General features: G+C 39.2%; 1 protein-coding gene across 6 annotated transcripts in view; it reads right to left on the bottom strand.

Moving 5' to 3' along the window:
• The window catches only part of LOC129762626 (protein lozenge), a 125,277-nt gene that overhangs the window by 27,613 nt on the left and 77,525 nt on the right, over positions 1-20,139 (bottom strand). For all 6 annotated transcript variants that reach the window (XM_055761075.1, XM_055761080.1, XM_055761076.1 and 3 more), the window contains one exon: positions 4,969-5,193. In XM_055761075.1, coding sequence (XP_055617050.1) covers positions 4,969-5,193 — 225 coding nt within the window. The remainder of the gene's footprint in view (positions 1-4,968; positions 5,194-20,139) is intronic.

Below are 20,139 nucleotides of genomic sequence, written 5' to 3'. Positions count from 1 at the left end.
ACATATGTTTCTCCAATGTAACACTCTCGTTCTCGAAGCTTTAAACTTACACCCCAGTATAGAAATGAAAGATGTAGTCCGTCACCAACATTATTTTCACATAAAATGTCTTGCAAAAAAATGTCATGTTGAAATTTTCTACATATTTCAATACTTCCCCTTGGTTCACCGTGACTGGTTCGCGCTGACACAAGGGCGATCACAACAAACGCGAGCTGTCTCCTCTCTCTCAGGCGAATACTAAGCTGAGACGAGACATGACAATAGGGGGCCGATTCCGGACCACCACTTCTGTCAAACTCGGACCACTTGCAACTCGCCTTCTGATTGGCTAATGAGTAAAATAATTAACAAAGATAAATATACAAAAATGGGATTTCCAACATTTTCACAGTGTTGCCAAATATATTCAAAATTGAATAATTGTTGCATTCACATTTCAATTTAGCGATAATTTCTATAATGGATTTTTTTTGTATATTTTCGTTTCTATTACGTCCGGTGTTCAGTTCCCGAAGAGAAGGAAACATTGCATCGGAATTTCCACCCTACATCTTTTCGGGATTCTTTTGCCATCTAGCATAGCATAATAGCAGCGACCTAATAGAGAAGAGCATTCAATTATTTTCCAACCGTAAAGCAGTTAGCAATATAATTATAATCTAATAACAAATAACAACTAAGGCAGCAGAAAAGTATTTAAAATCATATTGGAACTTGAATAAACCATACATACCTACAGAAAAAAAACCTGAATAAACGCTATGTTGACGTGGGACTACGTCTAACCGGAATATATGGAGGGTAAAATGAAAACCTAAACACAGAACATGCAGGAAAAAATGAAAGATTTCGAATGCTTATAGCTCGAACATTTCGTACTGGATAGGAGAGATGTTTGCATCACTTGATAGGGAATATTTCTACGCATCTATCGCAACTAACAAAATGTTGTTTTTCATTAGATAAACAATTGAATAACTGTAAAATATAAGGCGTTATCTAAACGCTCTAACTGCATCGTTTTGATTGGCCCGATTTACGGTTTCCCTAACACAACCATCAAAACCAAGCAGCCTTGGGGAAATCGGCATTGCAAATACATGAAAGTAGGGGGACTTTTGTTCTCATCGAAAAATGTTCCCTAACACAGACTTTAAAACCAAGCAGCGAAATCGGCATTGCAAACACACGGAAGAGCCTAGAGGCGAGTGAACTGAAAAGTTTAAACCCTCTTAAAGCCAAAAAGAAGAAGAAGAACACACGAAAGTAGGGGGAGCTTTTGTTCCCACCGAAATGTGTTCCCTAATAGAGATTTCTAAACCAAGGTGCCTGGAGAAATCGGTATTTCAAATTCATGCAAGTCGGGGGTATTTTTGTTCCGACTGGAATGTGTTTCCCTAACACAGACTTCAAATCCATGAAGCGTGGGGAAATCGGCATTGCGAATTCATACAAATCGGGGGTATTTTTGTTCCGAATGAAATGTGTTTCCCTAACACAGACTTCAAAACCGAGGTTTCTGGGGAAATCGGCTCTGCAAATAAATGCAAACTGCGAGTACTTTTGTCCTCGCTTGCCTTTGTGCAGAGTGGAATATGTCTGTCCTAACATGATCTTCTAAACTTAGGAACCTGGGAAAATCGTGCAGCCACTAGAAGCGAATGAACTTCCCAGTTTCAAGCGAATTCGAGATTCGAGAAGTATGTACACTTTTGGGATGTAAACTTCAGAGGGAAATGTAAAATAAAATAATGATAATTTTTTTTTGTCTTTATTGGAAAGATTTTCAGCCTTAGGCTGGTTCATCAAACGTTTGATAATTCTTCCGTACATATATTTTGTTCTAGTCATCATACCAAACGTCCGTCATTAAATTTACTTGTAACGAAGAACAATCAATCACAATAAATGAATTGACTTTACACGGCATTTGTTCTTTTTTTTCACTCACAGAGCAAATATATTGAACTCAATTGAATTTGGAAACTGTTTCATTCAATCAAGAATTTAATCAATACAAACGAATGATTGCTAAGCTAAGGTAGTTCCACGTGAACCTTGCGGTTATATCATAGATATAACCCACTAATTTTTTTTTTCAATTAGCAATAATCGCACTTCGAATGTTCCTCATTGGGTACGATATCGCCGCCAAATCCCAATTCAGGTCAATTCATGCATTATGATAGTGGTTATAGCAACAAATAGTTATCAACATTTTGCCTAATCATCAAACGGTATGCGTAGAAGTTCAGTGAGCTGGCGACATGAAGGGGCATGTAGTCTTGAATAACCGAGCCAAAGCGTTGCATTTGTACCCGCTTTTGTAGACCATGTTAGCAAAACGCATTCCGGAGTGTAAAAATGCATGGGGGTATAGAAAGTGCTGCCGAGATCTGGAATGCCGATTTTCCCAACTTATTGGTTTCGTAATCTGTGTTGGGAAAACACATTCCGGTTTACAAAAACGCAAGCGAGTACAAAAGTACTCGCAGCTTGCATCTCATTTGAATACCAATTTTCCCAGGCTCCATGGTTTAGAAGTCTGTGTTAGTGAAACATTCAAATTTGCAAAAGCGCAAACGAGTACGAAAGTATCCGCTGCTTGCATCGACTTTGCAATTCCGATTTCCCCAGGCTCCATGGTTTTGAAGTCTGTGTTAGGGAAACATCATTCATTGCTGCGATGGTACCTCAATCGCTGTTCAATTATAACTGTGTGGATTTCCGAGCGGCGCTCGCTTATATACCGATTGGTGATTTCAATAGCCTGTTTTGAAAGCAATTTTGAGACTATTGAAACAAGTTTTTGGATCGAAAAGTAACAAGTATATAACGCGTAGACATTTTATCTTTCGAATGAAGTGTTTATCATACCATTTCGTTCAATAGTTTAGGAGCTATTAACGTTCAAAATCTCGGTCTCCGGCGTAACGCTTTCGTTTTCGAAACTTTGATTTTACACCCCGGTATAGAAATGAAAGATGTAGTCCTACGTCAAAAGTATTTTAGTAATGTAGTAACAAACGTAAAATGCCAAAAACCCAAAATATCTTTGTTTTTTAGAAAAAAATTTCAAGTTTTGTTGTTTTTGAAATTTCGAAAATTTTTCATGTGCGTCTCTTGGAAAATCATTAAAAATCGAATAGTGAGCCGATTTTAAATATTAAAGCTGATTTGGATCAAAAATTGATGTTCTTCAACGTATTCGAGTAAGTGTATCGAGATTTTAATCACAAATTTCATAGATTTCATTCCAAACTGAAAATTAAGTATGCGGGTAATTTGGCACCCCACTGTAAACATAGTGTTGATGATACGCTATGCTAAGTATTGCATGCCCATGCAGCAAAATTTAGCTTTACTTCACTTTTTTAGTTGGAAATAAATCGAGATGAAATTTGTTCACTTTTTCTTGGAAAATCGTTTTTTGTTCCTCTTTGTTTTGTAAAATTGCATGCTTTTTCGTCAAAGTTGAGTTAATTTACGTAAGATAGTGTACTTCACTTCTATTTTGTATGAAAATGACAAAAAATACATTTTTCAGTGATTTCAGGACGATTCTTTTAATTTGAAAAATAAAAAAAATGGGGTGCCTATTTTATACCCAGGCATCCAGGGTATTCGAATTTGAGTTGTTTCACTTCTATGCTCAAAACTCCGAGCGTCGGAACCGATTGCGGAACATAGTTTCCCTCAGAGCGGTATCTCTAGATAGTTCTTTGATGTGCTTCAACTGCCGTTTTCGTTGAATGATACAAGAAAGTTATCACTTCGATAATTGACAATGACGATAATTTGGCACAAAATTATGCATTTTCATACAACCAAAAGTAAATGATGAAAACAAAATCACTAACGTATCCAAGCAGTTTGTTTTCCATATGTTTGTGCTTTGGTTCTGACATTTTTGATGTTTCGAAATCAACCAGCATTTACTGCTGGAGCTACCTATTGACGAACTATAGATTTTTTTTTACATGTGACACTAATCTAATAACATTGAGGCTCTAGCCCATAAACGATCTCGAAGTTCACTTGAACACAGGGTGAAATTTCAACGAAACCATTGAACAGAGAATCAAATTCCGTATAATTGTTATGGTTCCGCATTTTTGTATTCAGGAGCACTTCTAACGGAACCCGCTTGCATTCTTCAAGAGAAACGCTTAAATGTTGATGTTATCCTTAAAATTCAACTTGTAGAAGTTTGGTATTAACAATGATTCAAGCCGGTCTCAGCCCAACAATCGGTTCTTCACCCATTTGTTATTTATGCTCCTCACAAATTGACGACGACGATTCGAATGCCCACAATCCCGCAAACCCACACACGGATCCGCCAAAAGAGCTGTGAAATGTGCGAGGTTGCCCATAATGACCTATGATTGGCTGGCCAAGGAGCTGACCACAGTTCAACAGGTAGCAAACGGGCTGTTTGGGGTCGCATTATATGATGCATCGGTCACACCAACCAGCAGCAGCAGCGTGGTATGCAATACGTGGTCAGAGGGGAAGGGAAGTAAAAGAATCATCATCGATCGTGTGAGGCGGAGGGGGACATGGGAAGGAGAAAGGTAGGTAAACTCGAAATCAATTTCCACTGCGCTTCTCATGGGCTTCTGTTTTCTTCTTTTCCACAGGTGATTTGCAATTCGAATTGAAATCGGAGCCTTTTTGCGCCTTTTGTTTGTAATTCCAGTGCATTGCAATATTATGCATAGTAATTCGTTCGCGGGGTTTCGGAATTCGATGTTTTCCCCATAAAATAAGACGCTGAAAACGGTGAAACGGGAAAAATGGTCCACTTTCGGGGGCACCGAACTTGTGAATTGCGTGGAGGTAATCAATTTCGTACACATAATTACGGACAGGGGCCATGCAGATGCAATCTTCGGGCGGACTGATTGAAGCGGAATTGTAATTTCGGCGCAGTTCCGATAAGCAGAGCGCCAATACACTAACCTGGCAGGGTAAGATTGGGTTTGTAATCGCTGGAGGATTCGACGCTGGTGTTCAGGCTGGAACTGCCACTGTTGTTGCTGTGGTGGTGATGGTGATGATTTGTACCTGAGCTGTAACTGTTGATGGAGGCTTTGTTGGACGTGGAACTGAACCGGGCCGGGAAGTGGGCAAACGCCGGCTGTTCCAGAAACCGATGCAGGGGAGGCGGCCTTAGCTGAGGGATATCTGCGGAAAGATGGAGACAGAGGGAGAGAGAGAATTATTGCAATATTCATTCGATCAAAAACAGATTACAGGAAGAGACGGAAAAAAGCGGGATCAATAATCAAATGGGGTGTGATAATTACCCCTAAAAGTGTAATTATATCCTGAAAATCAATTAAGAAGGACTCGAGCGAAGGAAAACAACAAACCGGTCGACTTTTTGTTCCTGTTTTGGTTACCAATTTTGGCACCCCGCTTTGTTCTTCAACACGGCACCGCCTGTTGCCCTATTTTGGGATGCGTGTGATGTGTCGGGCGGTTTGTTTTGACAGGTTGATTAGGATATTATCGAAGATCTAGCGCCTAACACTTAACTGCTGTGAGATCGTAAGGCCACCAGTGAGCACAACACAGAGTGAATAATCGCTTCCCGTTATCCCGCCAACCAATGTTCATTCATTCATGGCCCACAAATTCGAACTCCGAGCGCCCGAGTTGAATCCTGGCTGCGTCTAAGCTGACTCCGCGGAACATTAACCACTGTCACACGGTGCATCGTTGTCGTCCACTGTTTGGTTGCCGAAGGCAACAGATAGCGAACGTTCACGGGACCCAAACAGACAAATCGGAACGGAAATGGTGTTTTTTTTCTCCGGAATCACAGTCACAGGAAGCCAATTCTGTTGACTGGGTTACCCTTCGATGTCCAGAGCGTCCGCAGCGAAACAGGCAGACAATCCGCGAATCAGCATCATTGCGGTCAGCGATGTTTAGGCTGGTGCTTTTCCGCTGTTTTGGGGCCTACCGCAAGTTTGTGTGAGGCCGCCAACTAACTGCCGGAGGATGATCCGGTGGGTTTTGCTCTGGTTTCATATGGAATGAAACATACGTGAATGTGTAGATAAATGTTTCCGCAATAGTCCAGGTGAGCAGGCAATGTTTAAATCAGAGGATTTGCTTGTATTTAAGCACATTTTCTAATCTTATTTTCGATAATATGTTGGCAATAATTTCATATAATTACTCAAAAATTATGTCGTCCGTTTTATTGATCTTAGACCATTTTAGACTTTGCAATTTTCCTTAATATACTGAAGGACTTGTTTGGGGTGCACCACGTTTTCCTCATATGGGCAAACCTAGATAGTTTACGGTTGCACACAAATCAGTTCGAGCTGTAATCGAAGCATACATTAGGCATACATTAAACAGCTCACTAGCTCTCGCTCCTCATCCCCTTTCTCCAAACGCAGGCGATTTTTCATGGGGTTTACATAACCTAGAACCATCTTAACGAGATTTCAAGATATCCCTTCGAATGATCTTCATGATGCCTCCTAATGATTATAACTGGAAATTATCGAACGGCCAACCAGATTCTTCCACTACTAAAATTCATCAAGATGAATTATAAAGAATTGCTTATTAAGTTTTCCATTTAAAATACATTCTAAAGAACCATCTGATAAAGGATAAGTCGATAATTATTGCGATTCTCTCAAACTTGCGTAACTTTTCTTCATATTTAACCGAAATTAACAAAATTTTGCTCACTTTATCTTTAGAGTGTTTGTTTACATCCGCTCAGTTTTGCAGTTGTCAGTGAGATTCCGGTCGAGATGGAAGAAATCGACCATTCGCGGAAAGGGTTTGTTCACTCTCATGCAAAATTGTGGGTTCCCGCACCACGCCTTGGGAAAACTGCTGAAAATATTATAAATTATGTTTACCATAATGATGTATTTGAAAGTTGAAAATTTTATGTTGAAAATTATTAGAATTCATTCAGAATTCATAGAATTTTATGAACATGACGGTATAAGGGCGTCGTGCATAAATTACGTAACGCTGAAAATGCGTCCCCCCTATGTAACGAAAAGTAAAGAAAAGACAAACCCCCCTCCCTCTTCTGTTACGTAACGCTAACCTTTACACGAAGAGAAAGTCGTTCGTTCAACATAAAAAAAATAGATATCTGTCCAGGCCAGAATCAAATGCTCTTACGGAAGTTCCTTATGTGCAAGTAGTGACATCGGAAGAGGTTTCGACAATTTCATAGAATTTTGAACAAACATAGATGGAAAATCAATGCTGACATCAGTTAGGATTGGTGCTTTCAACCCATCTGGCGTTAAGCTTATGAGGAACATGGACTGATATAAATTGATGTTGGTTTACACTACTCCTGATTGATTAATGCCGCAGTTTCTGTCATTACATTTTAGTACTTGCAGAAGCCCTGGGATGTCCTTACGTGACGAACAAACCACTCGGCTCAATATAGTACTAATTCCGCTTCATCGATTTTGGAGTTTGCAAACTCAATATATACCTTTTTTAAATTAAACGGTTCCTTTGTGATTAAATATAATAGTAATACAGACAATGTACTAAAAGCCATTTTATTTGATACCTATATTGTGGGGTTCTGAAAAAATATATAATCCGTCAGATAATGTACTAAAAGCTAGAAAATAATTAGGCAAGTAGCAGTTAGCAGTTATCATACCCATTCCTTCATTAATCAAGGACATTGATGAGACTAAAATAAAATCGTGGGGTAAATGATGAAACCATTAAATGTGGATAATGAAAATCCAACGTGCCCCACGATTTTATTTTAGTCTCATCAATGTCCAATTAATGAAGGAAGAGGTATGATAACTGCTAACTGCTACTTGCCTAACTATTTTCTAGTTTTTAGTACATTATCTGTATTATTATTATGTTTAATCACAAAGAAACCGTTCAACTTAAAAAGTTTTTTTTACTAATTTTATTTTCTAGTATTTAGTACATTATTTTTATCATTAGTATATTTCTCTATAATAAAACCTATTCAACTTTTTTCTTAATTTTTATTTCTCACATGATTTTCCTCGGAATATTTTTATGATGTCCTATATTCTATTCAAATCATTTAATTTAATACCGACATTGAGGGGATTGCAAAAATACATGGTACCTACTCCACAAACATTCAAATATATATACAAACAGGTCAAGATGAATGAAACCATTTCAAAAAGTAATTGGTTATTTGGGGACTGCGGCCATCCTGGATGTTTCATGATCTACTACGTTCTAATAGCACTTTCATTCGATACCCATATTGATGGGATATTGAAAGAAAAGTTCACCGTTTCACCGTTCTGTAGTGGTGGTCATTTTGCATTCGATTTTTTTATAAATAACTTTGTTCTACTAGTCAGGTTTGATACCTATATTGATGGGGTACTGAGAAAATATATAATCCACCATTTTATTGCGGCCGCCATCTTGGATTTTCAAGGCCATGGAATACGCAGTTTTATAATGACCGCAAAGATAAAACTGTGTTCCAAATTTTATATCAATCGGGCAACATGAAGAGATTTAAATTTATATTAATGCGGGAAAACGCTACAAAGTTACAAAGTTACAATGCTACCAAGGTACATACAAACAGGTGAAGCTAAATAAAGCCGTTTAATGCTAAAAAAAAACCCAAATTAGAAATGTTTTTTCAAACATCTCGAAAATGGCTACGTTTAGAAGAAGATTGATAAAGAGCTTTTTATTTTAAATCACATTAGGATTCTTAATTTGTGGCTAAAAATGATTGATAACATACAAAATTTCGAAGATAAAAAAAAGGCATAAAACATTCGATGTTTTATTGGTCAAAAATTGTTTTACAATCTTGGACTCATTTTTTTAATTTTCTAAATAACTTCTTTTTATTTGAAAAAATTTAAAAAAAATTAAAAAATATATATTTAAGATATGGCAAATTTATGTTTTTTTTTTGGAAATAAAAAAAGAGTACTATTTTTTTATCAGTGTAAATTTTTTTCACATTTTAACATCAATACTCTATAGTTCTTTCTAAGACACTATTCCGATACGACTCATAGTTTTTGAGATATAAATTATCAAAGATTTCTCTTACTAACATCAATACGCCCTTTTCAAAAATTACACTTGAGTCCAAAAAAAAATACCAATTGCTGTGGAAAACTCATATTTCCTCCAACCCAAACCATTAAAGTGGTGGTTTACCATTAAATTAACGCATTTTGATGAACTCAATTCTGATCATGAGTTGTCCAATTCAATAATGTTATTTTGGCCACATGATTTCTATGGCAACCGCTTGGCGCGCTGCAGTTTGTTTATTGTGTCCTTCGCGCATAGCTGAAATAAAGTTTCTCTGTGTTGCATGTGTTGAGGTGAACACTTTTAAAATGCCCAAGAAAAGGCAATATTCTGAAGAAAGCCTAAATTATGAATGGATCAATATGATGACAGTAAACTCGAACAATGAATAATGCAACATCTACTTTAAAAATCGTTTTTTTTTCACTCAAAAATGGTGGTTTTTGAAACCGGACAAACCATGATAATTTTCTGGACAAACCATGATCATAATTTCACTTTGAGAAAAATCGTTAAAAAAAATAAATTTTGAATAATTTCAACGCCTTATGGTAGTATTAGCAACTAGAGGCTTTGGGGTTTTTCAACAAACCCAAACATGTATTAATTATATGTGATTGAGAAAAATCGATTTGCATCTAGTAGTTGCGTGAAAACACCCTAAATTGGACAAACCAAGATCATTCACACTATACCATGAGAATAGATTAACCGATTTGTCGTGAGAATTACTAGACAATCAAAAGTGGTTCGTGTGTTTATTATCGTAACGAATAATTGAAAATCCGATATGTTTCCATATATCTCAATCAACAATATTTACTTGCCAAATTTAACAGCTCCTACACCCCAAGTTAAGTTTTAGCACATGTTATCCCATCCCAATTTATTACATTAAATGAGCTGAAAAATAACAGCAAATGTACTACTCCCCAATACATGTATATTATTTGTATTGTATATACGCTAGAGCCAATATGAGCGAGCGAAACAGGAGACACATTTAAATGAAAGCATATGAAAGCTTTTCGTATAGTTTGCCAAATGCACGGCCCAGACAGAGAACAATATATTCTCGTTCATGTTCTTCTTTATCCTCTTAGTAAACACTTTCCAGCTTCATTTTATGATGAGGTGTAATATTAGGCCGTATGAATAAAAACAAAATTCACCTTTACTTTACTTCATTCGAGCAGTCGAGCAGTGAGATTAAGTTTTTTACTTTACTACAATACTGCATCCCCAAAATTTCATAGATATCTCAAACAAAACAATGAAAAACTCGCAAGAAAAGCAAGTCAATGGTTGAATTTCTGTTTAAACTGCAAAACTAAGTAAAACTTTATCGAGGACGGAAAATAATGGACATGCATAAAACATTTTCCTACGTGGCGATTGTTGTGTTTTTAAAACTTTGTTCTCAAAAGCAAATAAAGCAAATCGACGGTTAGTTTACTGTGGGAATATGAGTGGGAATTATTCGTTAGTATGCATTGGGCTGGAGTTTTTCTTCTACACAACTATACAATTCCCATCAGAATATACCGTTACCATACGATATTCAACCATGATCTAACACTTATGCTCAAGAAATTTTAACGAATTATAACCAGATAATAAAAACTTTTGGATAAAAGATATAACAAAGGATGAAATTGATTAGAATTGATTAGAAAACTTAGCTGTGAGATATATTTTCTTGACAATTTAACTACTTGTACAGCTATTATGTATCCGGTTATCGTGATAATACCACTCGAATAAAATTCGATTATATATCTTGCTGCCACCAAGCCATTTACACACGATTCCGCTTTGTTTATGAACAACTCACGCACACACTAACACTTATAGCTTGCATCACTCGGTGGAAGAAAAATAAACATGATGGAACATGAAAATGACCGAGTCAACCGGAAAGCGGTCCCGGTTCACATGAGGCGAAAACGCCTAATATAGATTTAACTCATAGACTTTGATCTTCCACTTTCAATATATTTCATTTCACTCTACGTTTGGTATGAATAAAAGAAACAACAAAGTATTTACTTTTCGAAAATGGATGTTTAGCTGATTTCGTATGAATAAAACAGCATTCATCAAGTGTTTACTTCGTTATTATCAAGTATGCTCATGAGCAAACTTTGGATCTGAAAACACTATCATTCGTTTTGATGTCATATCCGATTTATGTTTAATGCTGCTATCTTGCGCTTGAAGTTAAACAGGTTAACGATCCGCATTGATGGCATTGAGCTTCGTTTATTAGTTCAGGGGAGCGTGAAAAAATTGATTGATTTTCAGGCGGAATGAACACGTTTTTTAAATTTAAATTATGAATGAAAAATAACCTTTCCGTACCAATTTGGCATTCTGTTCAAATGAAAAACACTTTTGTTTGCAGGTGGTGAAAAACTCTTGTACGATATTGTTTTTGAAGACAACTTTATATTATAATGAAAAGTTTCAGTAATGATGTTGAAAATGTATAGACAAAGGGTTACATAAAAGTCGGAAAAAAGTGTTTTAAGTGATTAAATAACATGATGTGAACATTTTCATTCAAATTTTAACATTTGAAAACTGGCTTCGTGTCTTCTAATATGATAGGTATTACACTAACGAGATAGGGACCCAAACTATGGTCCCTAATTGAAAGTCGCCACCAGACGTCGACACTATTCCTTTTTCATCGCGAATTCACGCTTTGTCCAAAAAAAAACGTTTTGAAACGCAATCTAAACAATCAGTTGATAGATGTTTGACAAAGTAAAAACTATGTTCGAATTCGAAAATCAAATTAGTAAAGTAAACTTTTATTCATACGGATTCAAGTAAATACTAGGAAAGTTTACTTTACTTGGGAACGGGCAGAATAAGTAAATACTTTGTTTTATTCATACGACATATTATCACGCTTCTAAAAAACAGCACTGGCAGCTATGTGGATAGCGTAGTCGTGTGAAATAGCTTTGTATTTCAGCCGGCCTTGGTTCGATCCCCATTGGCGTCGTATGGACTTTTTTTTGCACAATCCCAAATGAAATGAGAAAAGAAAACAGCAAACAAAATGGCATCATTTCTGCCGAAGATGAAATGTTTTCTGTCAACGCTAGTTTGGGTGTAGGTAAAAGAATACGCAGTAAATGCAAAGTGCATCCAGCATCCCCCGGGAACTCTTCGCCCAATCTTCAAACGATTGCAGCTAATGGTTCCTGCGAACGCAGCAGCATCAGAAAATCATCAAACAACCAAGCATTTCCCCAAATTGGTCCCCAACAGGGGTTATTTTGGTTAAATATGCAACCATTTAAATTTGCTCTTCCTCCTATTTTTTTTCCAGAACAAGACCGGTCTGCTTGTTTTACATCGAAATGTACCATTTGTAGTGATATGCAGTTGCGAAAAAGGCTTCCCTGTTCAAATCACCAAATCACCAAATCACTAGTGAACATCGTTGTTCCAGGTAAGATAAAAATCGAGGCAGCCTCTCTCGGTCCAGCAGAACGCATCATCTCGTCCGTATTCGTCCCGGGCTCGTTAATGGAGCCTGGCAGGGGACACACATCCGACTCGTCTCTGCTCGTTTGAATCCAAAACTAAATCGGAGAACAGGACATTCACGAGGGAGACTACTATAGTTTCCTACAGTCGGTATAAATAATTTGGTACCCCAAATTTCAGCCTCCATTCTGCTTTTTGGTGACACTCATTTCATCCGACGTCGACAAGAGCCGCATCCTCGTGGCTGTCCGTTCACCACCCGCAAGAGCACCTGAGCCGAGGGATTGAATTCCGAATCCCGCTGTGCATTTCCGACAATGTCGTCCGGTCGAACTGTGTGTTTCAGCCGTCCGAGAACGAAAAGGCTATTACACAATTTTTCCTCCGGTTCACCGTGAGGGGGCGCGCATCTCCGTCGAATCATGAAAATAAATGTTGGTCATTCAATATTATGCTTATGGGCGCCCCATTGGTGGTCGGTTTCGGCGGCTACCAGAATATGTCTGAGGTGACACGATGTGTTCTGGAGCGCTGTTGGCTTGCAAGTGTGGCTTCGGTTCGGTGCGACAGAGCGTTCGCGTTTAAATACATAAACATATTCACAGTGATTTTACTCGCGCATAACTCTCACATTTATTGCACGCTGATAAAAGTGGATAGCGAATTCGCGCAGAGCACGGCGATCGTGGGAATCCGTCCGAGTGCCAATCTCTGCTGCCAAGCGGGAGAAAAAAAATCCTACACAACTATAATGGGAACCAAAATAAGCTCTCCCCTAAAAGATAAGAATACGATCAAAATAGTTACAACTTTGTGGTTTGCCGAAGTCCCTCCGCTCGCTCCGGGACGGGACTAATCAGCGGTTAATGAGATTGCCCACTTGTGGGAAACCAGATAAGCATCTCTGTTCCAATGGGTCCCGACCTCGACACTTCGAGCCATTGACACTTACGGAGGGGTGATCGAAACCTATTCGGGTGGTGAAATGGGTTCGGACTTTTTTTTCCAGTCTCGCCGTCAATATGTTATCTCAGTGCTCTCAGGAAGCACTTGTGGTGGTGATTGAGGACGGTTCCGTTTTCGCAAGACGGTGACTACTAGCAATAATTGTCTGGTTATCGTTATCACTTGGCTGCCTCAAAAAAAAATTGCCGACAAAACGAAACGGGAACGCGAACGTTGAGAACCGTCACAAACATGTTCTGTCCATAGTCGGGGTATCGGAGATTGCGTTCGGAAGATGCTGTCCCTCCCACTTTCTCTTCATCTTTACACTGTTGCTTGCCTTCAATATTATTGTTCCCCGCCCACCGGCGCTGGACAATTTTGTCAGATAGCCATAATTAGTCCCTATGATATTCGTGTATATGTATGGATATGACAAGCCCCGGGGGGTATTTTGACGAGTGAGAGCGCCGAGAGCGGCCGGCTGGAGCTGATAAGCCTCCGGTCCTTATCTCATTCCTTGGCTTAGAGTTAATTGAATGTCAGGATTTGACACTTTCCACGGGAGATTAATTAGGATACATGATGGTGTGCGGGGCAGCATTCGCCCGCTTTCTTGAGGGCCATGTTTTGTCGTCGGATCGTGCAGCTGTTCAAACAACGGCAGCATAATTATTGGTGCCGGGTTTTTTCAGCAGGCTTCTGCTCATTCTACGAATCACATGTGCGCGAAGCGAAGCTGTGTGTGCCTTTCAAAAAATGCGAAACCACAACGTCAAAATTATATTTTCGATTACACAAAAAGAACGACTCAAAGTTTGAAGGTTGAAGCCTTTTTCTTTGTGCCAGGAACATCTTCTGCGCCATCGTTTCTGAAGGCGAAAAATTAGAGCAGGGAATGGTGCCATTCCCCCGAAACCGCAACCCAGCAGCATATGCCGTATATGGGGTGCGTTTCGATACGAGTGTGATGTATTATGAAATGGGCTGCCGATCGTATCGAAATAGGGGAAAGTAGGTAAAGACGGACACCCTAAGATGTAATCTCAATTTTTACACATATATAGCTTTCATGATCGCAGTTGTTGTACAAATTGAAACTTCAGGTCCTTTTCTATCATAATTACCGCTGATACTAGTAAATTTATTCCTACATTGATGTATTCTGGTTCATGGAAAAAAAAGCATCGACATACTATTTCTTCACATGGTCGGGAAAGACGGACATCTGGAATGGGTAAGACGGACACTAAGGTGGGAAAGATGGACACTTACGGAAAAGTTGTAGTTTTTGTACGTATTTTAGTGTTTTCAGCATTGGGGAGTGTTCTTGAATTACGCTACGATTCGAAAGGCTACTCATGTTGTTCGTGGACAGTTTCATCCTTGGAAGGGAACGACAGAAGAGGTCAAATACATACACTCCATGCAAAAATTTCTGGATTTTTGCGGGCCATTGTCCTCGCAAAGGAAGGAAAAGGATCTGAAATAGCCAACAACCTGTACACGCATATTTGAAATGATCTCCTAGGAAGTCGATAATTCATTTGTAAAGTTTAATGATGTACTTAAAAATATTTCAAAACGAAAATTTATTTATAAAGCATTCAAAACAATTCATCGATGGTTTAAGTTCATTTGAGTATTTAAATTAATTCAATTTTCAGTGGGAATAAAAAAACAAGAAAAAAAGAAGAATCAAGAGCAGTTCTGACAAATAGTTGCAGCAGAAGTAAAGCATTCAGCGTGGAACCATGAAAGGCATTGTAAGCATATTGTCCAACCTGTCCCGAAATCTGAATCAGAAAACTGGCTTCCGCATTTCTCGCATAGATTATCAGATGAGGTGTCCCCTTTGCCCTTATTTTGCTTAGGCTTCTTCGAAGAGCGTTGTTTTTGTTCTTTTTTGATGGATTTAATGTCTTTCGATGCTTTCGCCTTCTTCAAAGTGTCAGCGTATTGAGCAGACGTTATGTCAGCTGCCGTTTCTGCTTGGCGTTTTCTCTTCGTGACCTTCGGGGTGACCATTTTCGGTAACGGAAGTATGATCGACGGAGATATTTCAAACACCGGGTTATTGGCCGTTGAGATGCTAGTGTGAGGTGGTAAAACTAGAACCTTAACAAAGTTAGCTCTAGCTTTCTCGGTAAAAGCTAGGTTCTTCGTGTGCGACGAGTGACCATCAATTATGAGTAAGGCAGGACTGTCTTCAGAAGGTTTTACATGCTCAAAAAAGTGATCGAACCACTCATTGAATATTTCGACCGTCATGTAACCCGATGCATTACAGGCAAATTTGCTTCCACCTGATGCCCCTTTCTTCAAAGCTTTGTGCATCCGCATGCGAAGAAAAATGAAGAACGGCGGAAGGTGCTGTCCGGTTGCGGACATGCACATTACTGCCGTAGCTGTTTCTCCGCGTTCCGCAGATGTAATACCACCAACCTGTTTTTTGCCTTTCAATGCCGCTACCTTAGACTTCTTCGGAGGAACCTGTAAGAAAGCATGAATAAAAAATTAAACTGATTTTTAAACTAACTACAATGCCAAAACAAATACTAACGGTACAAACACTAGTCTCATCGGCGTTCAAAACACGATCTGGCATCAATTTGGGATCTTTCAGTGCTTCTTCCAGCAAATCGTAAAACGCAGATACTGCTAGCTTATCGAAGCCTCTGGCTCGGGCGGCAGAGGTAGCTTCAGGTTTACGGAACGACAATTTGGGATTTCGTTTCAGAAAATTGCTTAGCCAAGCTTTTCCAGCCATCTTGGTAGACTTGTTGAACGGGTGTGGCAATCCATTTCTTTCGGCCAGATCAAAAGCAAGCTTTCGAACATTAGTCATCGTTATTCCATAGAACCTCTTTTCCAAATCCAACAGATGTTGTACCAGCTCCACTTTTTGTTGAGAATTGAATACGGAATCAAGAGGTCCTAGCCGAGTTGATACAGTTGGACTTGTGAGGTGGCGAATCAGTGTGGATCTTGGAATTGCGTAACTTCTTGCTGCTATCTTCACCTGCGATCCACTTTTTACAGCCTTAATGGCTTGTTCCAACTGCTGCCGGTTGCTCTTGCGCTTGTAATTTGTAGGCATCTTTATAGTAAAACCAAAAAGTTTTGTTAAATACCCTAGGAAAATACTAGTGTCCGTCTTTCCTTACCTTAATGTGTCCGTCTTGCCCGAACTGGCAGCTTTTTTTTCGAATGACCGTAGCTCTTCCTATAAGCGTTGAAAAACCTCTGATTTATCACAGGATAGTTAATGATGGACTGAATAAACACTTACCCGTTGGAGGAACACGTAAAAAACAAAAAATCACGAACTTTGCGCTATTTTCTACGGAGTAAAAATTACATCGAATGGTGCACCCGCGAAGATAATTTTTGTTTTGTTTACAAGCTTGACAGTTCGCTCGCTGGAAATCAACAGTGTGTCTCGAAAGTATTGATACATTTTATTGAAAGTATTTGCATAACTAAAATATTTCAAAAAATTTTAGTTAATGAAATATTAAAAGTGTCCATCTTACCCGCAGTGTCCGTCTTTACCTACTTTCCCCTATGTACTGCGAGAGTTCAATAGCCTAGTCGCTACTGCAGGAGGAAATGTGTTTTCGTGCCGCCTTCAAGCAAACTGAAGAACTTATGGACTGTTATCAATTATATATTTTTTTTTTCCCAAAATATATTTTTTATTAAGGCACATGTGGCGTTAGCCTCACGGGGCCGGGAGTCCAATATTTGGACAATTTTTGTCTTACAACTATGTTAGTAATATGTAACCGATTACTCGCGGTTGGCTCGAGGTTAGTATTACAAGTGTTCTCGTAATTCGGATGTTGCTGTCTCCAATGCTCTGTACGTGTGCCCGACACGGGATACTTCCTATTGGGATGCAGCTGACCCTTAATCAGCAACGCCCCCTAGTCTGTACCTCATATCTAGCGTGGTGCGTCTTTCTCGACTCGAGGAATCCAGGATAGAATGGTCACTAACCGGCGCAATCATCAGTTCATGTAGAGTTGTCATGAGCGGTACAAACTTTGGCTCTTGTTGAATGATCAGTGGACTGCACAACCTTTGGCCCGTGCATCTGTAAAAAGTGTGTGTATGTATTGCCTCGACTAAGTAAAAGTTTATCGATCGGATAGGAGGGATATGAAACGGGGACACAACGAAGGAAACATCATTAAACGTTGACATCGGCGTTTCTTTTGTTATATTTTTTTATTTATTTTTTTTTTAGCAGACTTATCTCACTTCTTAACTAGGCGAACCTAGCCAGAATTTTCACCTGCCCCCGGGCTTCTGAATGCCAAAGGGGGACTAGGCTCTGCGGAATGCACGTATCTACATGCTCGTGCTGTTTCAGTCCTGACCGAGAAATTGTCGTACAATCGCGCAGGTGCTAAGGATGACCGACTTTTGGATGCCGGCCAATTCCTTCTCCATATTCAACACCTTTAGCGCTTCCAGAAGTGTCTTCGGGACAATTCCAGTTCCAGAGAGAACGACTGGAACAATTCTTGGGACCTCCCTTAGCCCCCACAGTTCCTTGAGCTCCACGGCCAATGGTCGGTACTTGCAGATTTTGCGACCGTGGGTCTCCTCCAGATTCTGGTTCAGTGGAATAGCGACATCGATGATGGTGACTTTGCGGTCGCTCTTGTCGTAAACCATTATATCTGGGCGGTTGTGGTGGATCGAGAGGTCGGTCAGAACAGTGCGATCCCAGTACAGCTTGAAACGGTCATTTTCCAGGTCATATTGCAAAAAAATAATCAAAAAATCTTTTTTCTGTACTCTGCTTTTCATCATACAGTGGTAGATATTCGTTTAGCCGCACCCTATTTTTCCTCAATATTTTTAAAAATAATTCAATTTTTTGTACAGTTTTGCTCATAAAAGACGATTATTGTTTATTTTCATCGAATTCATTCTAAGAAAAAGGATAAATTCACTTTTTGTTTTCTAAGTAACTTTTTTTTTTTTTTTTTATATATCTGTATTATAGTGACTTTCAACACTTTTGGCTGGTTCGTCACATTTTACTTCCAATTTTGGAAGAATGTTGGGAGTGAGAATTGAACTCGTGATCTTCAGCGTGAGAGGTATGGATGTTACCACTACGCCAGATCGGCTCCACTTCTAAGTAACTCAAATATGTGGAATCAGGGTGGACATTCGTTTAGCCGCATTCTAAAATTTCAATAAAAGTAAATTTGTGCGGCAAATTTCGAGTCCAATCGGTAGCTATTATTTAGTATGTCCACCTCCATTTCGGATCACTTTGAAAACTCGATTTGGCATCGAATCAGACAGCTGTGAAAGTGTTGCCATATTTATTATATCCCAACACTCCTCACTTAATGCCTTGAGACTGGAAAGGTTGTCAAATTATCATCCGTTTGCATAGACCATCTCGGCCAAGATTCTCCATAGGTGCTCTATGGGATTGCAATCGACTGCCAGCAGGTCATTCAAGAAGCGGAATGTCCTTCTCGGCAAACCATGCCTTCGATTGCTTGGAAACGTGGATCTATGCATAATCCTGCTGAAAAAACGACATCCTCGTCAAAACGTCCTCCAGTAATTGAAGATACTTTTCGGAGTTCATTCGGGTGAAAATGAAACAAATGAGAAGCTTGCTGTGATAGGAAACGGCTCCCCACACTGTCAAACTTCCGCCCCCAAAGTTTCGCTTCTATCTCACGACATGTCGTTGACTTAAATTGTACCAATAGCAACTGTAACAGTCCGAACCATCCAAATTGAACTTTTTTCGCCGGAAAATACAACATTTCTCCATTCTAGTTTCCATTCCTTGTATTGCCGGGCGAATATGAGATGGTTCTGCTTATGCGTGGCGGTCAGTTTCGGCTTCCCTTGTTTCTTCCACATGATGTTTGGTGACTCATTCAAGATGCGCGTAATACGCCTCTTCGTTACTGGAACAACCGATTCTGCCTTAATGCAGGACATCGTTTCCTGGTTGCTTCGTGTCTTCGTGTCTTCGTGTTTTCGTGTCTCCGATGAGCTGGAAGCCTTTTTGAATGAGCACAATGAGTTATCGAAATTCTTCAAATCACATTTGCTCGGATTACAAAATGACAATCACGCTATTGCCATCAACCCTGATAAAACATCAGCTGGACAGCACGTGTGTAGATCCAACGCACAAGCGCTGTGGAATCATGATAGCACGGTGACACGAGAAATTTAATGCGAAGAAAAAACAATAATCTGGAATTCATCGTTAACACACACCGTTCATACGACCCTCGCTATGTTCTTCTTCAATGGCACTAACGTTCCCAAGGTTTGCCTTCTCAAAGTAGTACTACTTGCGGCATTTTTATTAGTAAATAGGTGAGATTTCTATGACGAACAATACGCCTTGAATGTATTCTGGAGTGGCAAGCTCAAGAATACGCGTGACTACAGTGCAAGTCAGAAGGGTTTCTTTAACGAAAAATCTCTTGCATAAACATTAGACCAACGAGACCCCGTCACAGATACTTAATTCATTATGAACATCATTTCTCATTTTGATTTAATATTTATGAACATGCGACGAAACAAACAGAGGGCGCG

This window comes from Toxorhynchites rutilus, chromosome 1, assembly GCF_029784135.1.
Source record: "Toxorhynchites rutilus septentrionalis strain SRP chromosome 1, ASM2978413v1, whole genome shotgun sequence".
NCBI lineage: Eukaryota > Metazoa > Arthropoda > Insecta > Diptera > Culicidae > Toxorhynchites > Toxorhynchites rutilus.
Note: the sequence above shows the minus strand (reverse complement) of the source record. Positions and strands in the feature narration are given on the sequence as shown.